The sequence below is a fragment of the Papaver somniferum genome, chromosome 5, assembly GCF_003573695.1.
Source record: "Papaver somniferum cultivar HN1 chromosome 5, ASM357369v1, whole genome shotgun sequence".
NCBI classification, from domain to species: Eukaryota; Viridiplantae; Streptophyta; class Magnoliopsida; order Ranunculales; family Papaveraceae; genus Papaver; species Papaver somniferum.
Window position 1 is genome coordinate 16,917,000 of NC_039362.1, and position 7,077 is coordinate 16,924,076.

Sequence of the window (7,077 nt, forward strand, 5' to 3'; positions counted from 1 at the left end):
ATGGCGTAATAAAAAACCGCGTCGGTCATATAGCGAATAGCGATTACTCAACGAGTAATCGGTCAAAGAGAGCGGTTTTGACTACATTGGTTTGATTTTTTGAGGAATATTTGCATCAAAGAACCTCCAGATTGAACAAATTTCTTCAAAGAAGTATACCGAGCATCAAAAACCCCAATTGTACTCTGAACATGAAATATGAATTTCCCTCTATTCCAAATTCTGAAGAAACTAGAACCAGATCCGACGTTCATAATCTGATTTTGGTTTTTCTTGTAAGCAAACCAAACTATAATCAATTTCCACTTTCCAAATCAAACCTTATTGAAAATTATCTTTAGGAAGATTGAAAGAAAATTTGTCATCAAAATAACCTCATGGTGGGTTTGTTTGCAGAATTCACTATTTCCAGGAATTTATAATCTCATGAGATTACAAATTTTAGGATTCATGTAAATTCCTTGTGTGTTTGGTAACTCAATTAAAATTCTTAAGATTTATAGAGTTTTCTTGGATTAAAATCTTTGTACCGTTTGACATTACTCTCAAATCTTAAAATTGCATATATATGAGATTTAGAGTTAAAAAGTAGTGGGTCCATAAATCCCTTAATAAGTTTCCCAGCAAATATTACGGGGAGGGGTCGGACTCTATATGAAGGATTTGCAGGAAAACTGAATCCCGTAGGAAACGTAATTCCAAGGATTCGGGCAACCAAACGTACAAAGGGAAACATAATTCTACCAAATCTCCTGGACCCATAAATTCCACTTTTAAAATTTTACATCCAAACCCACCATCAATTAAGAATATTTGCCGAGAAAGAAAAGTTCTTTGGACAAAGACTCTAAAATTATAATTTTTTTATGATAAAAATATTGAAAACCCCAAGGCTAACCCATGTAGTCCATTGTTCAAGATTCAACTAGACAAAAGTGTAGCCAAACCCCTTGATACAAATTGTTGTTCATGAGCTCCCTGAATGTTAGCTTGAATCGAGATTGATGCGCCAACATAACTTTACTTTTTACGCTCAATCATTGGGCGCATCGAATCCGAGTCATTGGACTAATATGGGTGTATTGGATTAGGATTTATATGAATATTTAGCAATCCTAAATACTTTTAGATATTTAATTAGGATACGTAAGGAATCATTAAATATTCATGGTATTCAATTAGGACTGTTTTAGATTCCACAAATATCCTAGGTATTCAATTTATTTAAGATTTCTTAGGATAGTTAAGGGACAAGATATATCTGGATTCTTATGGATATTTATAGGAAAAATATGTGTGTTATTATCTCATATCAATCTTAACCCAAACCACAAGAGTTTCATGGATTCTTATGAGCAATTTTTTTTAATCACAACATGTTATGTTTTTACACCACAACCATTACAAACCACCATCGCCACCACATGCCACCCGCCACCACCATCGGCCACCGCCGTCATCACCATTACCTCCACACACCAACCACCACCTCCCACGCCCACCACCACCTCCACTGACCGTCGCCGCCACCACCAACCATCACCTCCACACCACACACCAACCACCCACCACCACGTCAACTTTTGGATTTTTTAAGGGAGTTATGATGACCTTAGTGTTTTCAAATATGCTTACTAATTGGTAATATACTTCGATTTTTAAAAATCTAACTATTCCTAAGGCAATCCGTTATAATCCAAGATACATATCTATTAGAATATTAAAGATCTTTTAATAAACATTACAAATCCACTAGATTCTGATAAAACTAGCACTATCTAATTTTATCTAGATAAATCCTGATTTAATACACCCCAGTAATTCTTTTTATATGTTAAAATCCAGTAGTTCCACAATTTCCGCCAACCATTTGGCGCATAAAACCCGAACATTAAAAAAATAATTACAAGTTAAAATCCAACAACTTCTCTGTTGGCGCCCACCCAATGTAATCAATAACGGATTTTGGTGAATATCGGTTCAGTACCGAGACATAGTATTTCGGTGAATACCGGTAAAATATCAGCCAATATCGACGAAATATCGGCCAATACCGACATCTAGGTGAAACACCGAAACCGATATTATCGGAAGTATCTTGACCATCCCGGCCGAGATTAATTACATTGCGCTCACCCATTAACCACCCATCAAAATGATGTGGCTTCAAGTTGAAACCTGAACCATCAATAAAAAATACTCCTCCGTTTAGGCCAAATTGAAAAAAATATGAAAATAACATTTTTCCAGAAACGAAGGGAGTATAAGATACCTAACGGCTTTTCTGTTAGCGCCCAACCATTGGCCGCCTCTCTTGAATTATCGTAGCAGTTAGCAGCTGGTTCAGGCTCACGTGGCTTCAAGTAGGAACTTGAGCTTTCAAGCGCCTTAGAGGTAAGCCCGAGAAATTACCGCAATTCAATGAGAAACATCGCCATATAATAAAATCCCTGCAATGCTTTGCATTTTCAACAACCAAAGAACTAGAACAATTGTTGTGATTCCAAACATTTTGTTGTTGTTTATCGTAATCAATATTTGCCATAAAAATCTTATAGTCCCTTAATTCAATGACCTAATTCTGTTTTCTGTTGTTGTATTAATCCAGGATGAAAGATCTCATTCCCTTAAGATGCGACAGGCCAAATTGAAAAGACAAAGAGACAGGGCAGCAGCAAGATTGGCATTAGAAAAATTGGAAAAGTCTATCCAGGTCTATGATCCCCTTGCTGCCATGAGGGAATATGAGATGCTTATATCTCTAGGCATGAACATGAAAGAATTTGATATCAAGATTTGTAAAAAACAGATCAAGAAATCAAGAATGGCAAAGATGTGAATCAAAATTGAGAGAAAGATAAGATCAGAAAAGGGTGCAAAGAAGAATTGATTTTGAATGTGAAGAATTGATAAGATCACAATTAGAATTTTTTTGAGAACATACGTTAAAGTATTCAAGTCCTTCAACTGAACTACTCTAGGAAAACATGCCCAAGATGATAAACAATTGTTTACTCTAGATGTACCTTAATATAAAATTTATTTATACCAAATCAAAATTGCTGCAGCCAATACTGCTAATTCCAAGTAAATACAAGACTCGGAAAAGAAAAAGAAAAAAACAAGGTTACAATATAAAAGCAACAGGACAGTATAGCGAACCTTTTCTGTCAGTTCATCTTGCCTGTCTCACTGTTTTCTTCGTTTAGATTGGTTATGTTCAGGTTTCCCAGATTCTTTTCTCTTTCTCATTGGCCCTTTGTGATGCTTCAGATCTTTCTTATTCTTCTTAGCTTGCACTTGGAATGCTCTCCCAACCATGGAAGGTTGGTCTTTGAGCCCAAAACTCTTCGCCACATGTCCTAAGTGAAGTCTCTTCACCATAAAAATCCTCTTCAGGTCGCCACGATGTGCTGTGTATGCACGTATCCAAGAACAAAATGCGTCCTTCGCCATCTGCTTCATCTTTTCCTGAAAGCAGAAACCAGATCAGTTTTGAGCCAATTCAAAATGAACATCAACTGTAAATTGTCATTGACAAGGGAAGAGATAAACAGCAACTGATTGCGAAGTACCTCTGCACCAATGAAAGATTCGAGTGCTCTCTGCAGAATCAAAACCCATGGATGCAACTCCAATGGTACAAACTTCTTAACATGCTGAGGCTTCTGAGCAGTAATTGGGAAACTGTCCAGGACCTTGAGAAGAGGATACTCTTTAAGCGACACACCATGCTTTTCCAGGTCTTTTAAATAATCCATTTCAACGGGCTGTAAAAATAACAATGCATCTCCTCTTTCTCCGAGTCGAGCTGTTCTTCCAACTCTGAAAACCACAGCAGCAACAATGCCAGATAAGATAATTATCCATCATAACCTTTTTATTGCATGTAGGAAAAGCATCCACACCGTTTTTTTCCGTCTTTAAATTGTTGATTAGGAATCCCATAAAAGATGAAATATACATACCTGTGCACGTATTCACTAGCATCTCCTGGAGAATCATACTGAATGATGCATCTCACTTTCGGAAAATCTAACCCTCTTGCAGCAACGTCTGTGCATAAGAGAAGGGCTGATTTATCGGTTTTGAATCCCTGAAACGAGGTACGACGGCCTTCCTGTTCCATGCTACCATGTAAGCGTAGAAGTTTACCACTGAAGAATTTCTGTTTCTGCTGTGTTCCTGATTCCGCGTCGGAGGACAATTGAAATTCACTTAGGAGTGAGTAGTGGAAATCCACAGCATCACATGTTGAGAAGAATACCACAATCTGTCCAATAACAAAATCAGTTCACATCAAGTTGCAAGTCGAAGACAAAACGACCAAGGAGTTGATGTGTTACACACCTTTTGAGAAGGTTCTTTCTGAAAAAGATTTTTAAGAATGGACAGAAGAACCACTAGACGGGAACCGCAGGGCACTGTATAATACAATCAGAAGTGCAATTTAAAATGTGGTACCAATATTACGCATGAAGTGTTTGCCTGGTTCCAGTAAACAGAAAGAGTACCTTTTACGTATGTCTGAATTAACTGAGCTGGTAGGTTATAGCCCGCATCTGAACCACTTTTTAGTGTCGGTTGTTCAGACTCTACATCGTCATTAGATATCAAATCCCCTAGATGTTTATGTGACGGTTTTTGCATTTCACCAGAACTCTTCTTCTCATCAAGACCAACCAGAACCGGGTTTTCTAAGCTAATATTAGCTAGATGGTTTACTTTTTCATTTAAAGTTGCTGACAATAACAAGTTCTGCCTAGGGAATTTAGGAAGCTTTGACGCTCCATCCGTCTTGTCATCGGACCCATTTTTCTTGGAACCCAAAACATTAAGTATATCTTCTATCTCTTTACCAAAACCCAACTCTAAAATTCTGTCAACATACAAACAGATATGCACTTAGATACGTTATATACATCAAAAGCGGAAAGCGCATCCAGACATCTAGCTACTCATAAACTGATGGCTACAAGAAACAAAAAACAAAAAGACCACGATCGGAAAATAGGATTGGTGATGCAGATCAGACAGTAAGTAAATAGGATAATACCTATCTGCTTCATCAAAAATTATCCACCGCAAGTTAGAGTGCACAAAAGATGATGTATTCTTTAAGTGGTCCAAAAGGCGTCCAGGAGTTGCCACAAGAATAGATATTCCTGTAAAGCAACACATGTCAAGAGAGTGTCGATATTGCAAAGATAAAAGAGTTTGTGGGCATATCTTCCTACTACCAAATTTAGAAAACAAAGTAGCTATCAGCAATATTATATACCTTTGCGAAGCCTGGCTTTCTCCTTTGACCTGTTCTCACCTCCCATTACAAAACCTGGAACTATCCAATGGAATCGGTGCAGTAACTTTTGAAGTATTTCATATACCTGAATACACAATTCTCGTGTTGGCACAAGCACCAACGCTTCAAAACAAAAAAAAATCTCATAGTCAATCCCAGCTTGCCAACTTCTAAAACAACGAACTCGCAGAATTAAGGCTTTACACGTACCCATTGTTCCATGAGACCGTTCAATTCTCGGATTGTACATTTGTAAATGATGAATTAGTGGAACCAGATACACTATCGTCTTTCCAGTACCAGTCGCCGCATTCACAAGTCTATAATTTCACTTAAGGAACTCAAACCCACAATGCAAATTCAACAAACGCCACCAATAACACAAAACTGAAAATTTAAGCTTATATAAACAACAAATGTCACCACCACCACACCACCACCATCAACAACAACAAAAACTGAAACTGAAACTAAAGCTAATAATCAAATCAACAAAAAGGATACACATGTTTCCCAGAGAGAATAAGTGGAATAGCTTTAGCTTGCACAACAGTTGGAGCCTCATACCCCATCTTATCTATCAAAAAACACAAACAAAAATTGAAAGTTTACTAACAGAATAATTCAAAGTTCATATCTTTCAGAATCAATTGAGCTCAAAAACATGCCCCATATTGTATTTCCTCAGTTTTCCACAAGTTTAATCAGCTCAAACCAGAAACAATTAAAAATCTCCAAAAACATCAGAATAAAGAAAAGAAAAAGAGTTACCTTTAAGCTCATCACATAAGGTAGACTGAAGACCCAAACTAGAGAAAGTACAAGACGCAAACACATCATCTCCTTTTGATTTCTCTTCTTCTCCTTTTTTCGCCATTTTTAGCTTTTCAATCCAAGTTTTTTTCTTTTCTTACAATTGTTCACAGTGTCTGGAAAAATAGCTCATATTTCCATCAATTCTCGTCAGCAAAACCCATAATCAATGAGAACTTGAGCTAAAAGATTGAGTCTGTAGACTAATGCTACTTATAGGTATCACAGAGAAACGGTTGAAACCCATAACCTCAACACCTATAAAAATTGCATCACCACAATTAAAAATTAAAAATTATTGGAGAGAGTGAGAAATTCTAACAGAGAGCCAAAGAAAGAGAGGATTGAAGAACTATGAAGCATTTGCTACTTACAGTTGTTTAAACTGGATCTTCAAATCTTCGCGGAAACCTGATATATAGTTAGATGGACTTTCTCTAGCTTTTAATTTCTTCGAGCACCACCGAATAAAGAAGAAAAGGAGAAGATCAGTGGTAACGGCGGTCGGAGAAGTTCAAACTTTTAAAAGACCAAGGCTTAGAGCAACTGCAGTGCTGGACGATAACCAAAGAGTAAAAACCAAAAAAATCTAAAAGGAATGGGTTTAGTGCATGGTGCGACGTTATGGTGCAGGAGCAAATATGGAAAAGCGGGTGTATAAAGATTCGTCTGATATGGGGCTCAGTTTGAAATTACGCCCACACTATGGGGCTCAGTTTGAAATTATGCCCGCACTCTAACGGGTCAGTTTGAAATTACGCCCCCACTTTAACGGGCTCAGTTTGAAATTACGCCCCACTCCAAATATGGTGGAACGACAATTAGAACTCTACCCCGTTCCAAACGCAAGTAATATTTGCGTCTCACGGCGGGCTCAGTTTGAAATTACGCTCGACCAAAACCAAACTAAAGACCAAATATGGTTTGGTTTTTGGTTTTAGTCTAGTTTTTTATCTTTACTC

General features: G+C 37.3%; 1 protein-coding gene across 1 annotated transcript; it reads right to left on the minus strand.

Moving 5' to 3' along the window:
* Positions 1-3,017: 3,017 nt before the first annotated feature.
* Positions 3,018-6,662, minus strand: LOC113277294 (DEAD-box ATP-dependent RNA helicase 17-like). Its single transcript, XM_026526422.1, has 11 exons — positions 6,490-6,662; positions 6,074-6,373; positions 5,807-5,879; positions 5,513-5,622; positions 5,282-5,425; positions 5,057-5,165; positions 4,515-4,879; positions 4,351-4,424; positions 3,969-4,273; positions 3,576-3,825; positions 3,018-3,471 (listed from the first exon to the last, which is right to left on the minus strand). Exons 2-11 carry the CDS (start codon positions 6,177-6,179, stop codon positions 3,190-3,192), a joined length of 1,818 nt encoding a protein of 605 aa, XP_026382207.1. The 5' UTR covers positions 6,180-6,373; positions 6,490-6,662; the 3' UTR covers positions 3,018-3,189.
* Between the last annotated feature and the right edge of the window lie 415 nt (positions 6,663-7,077).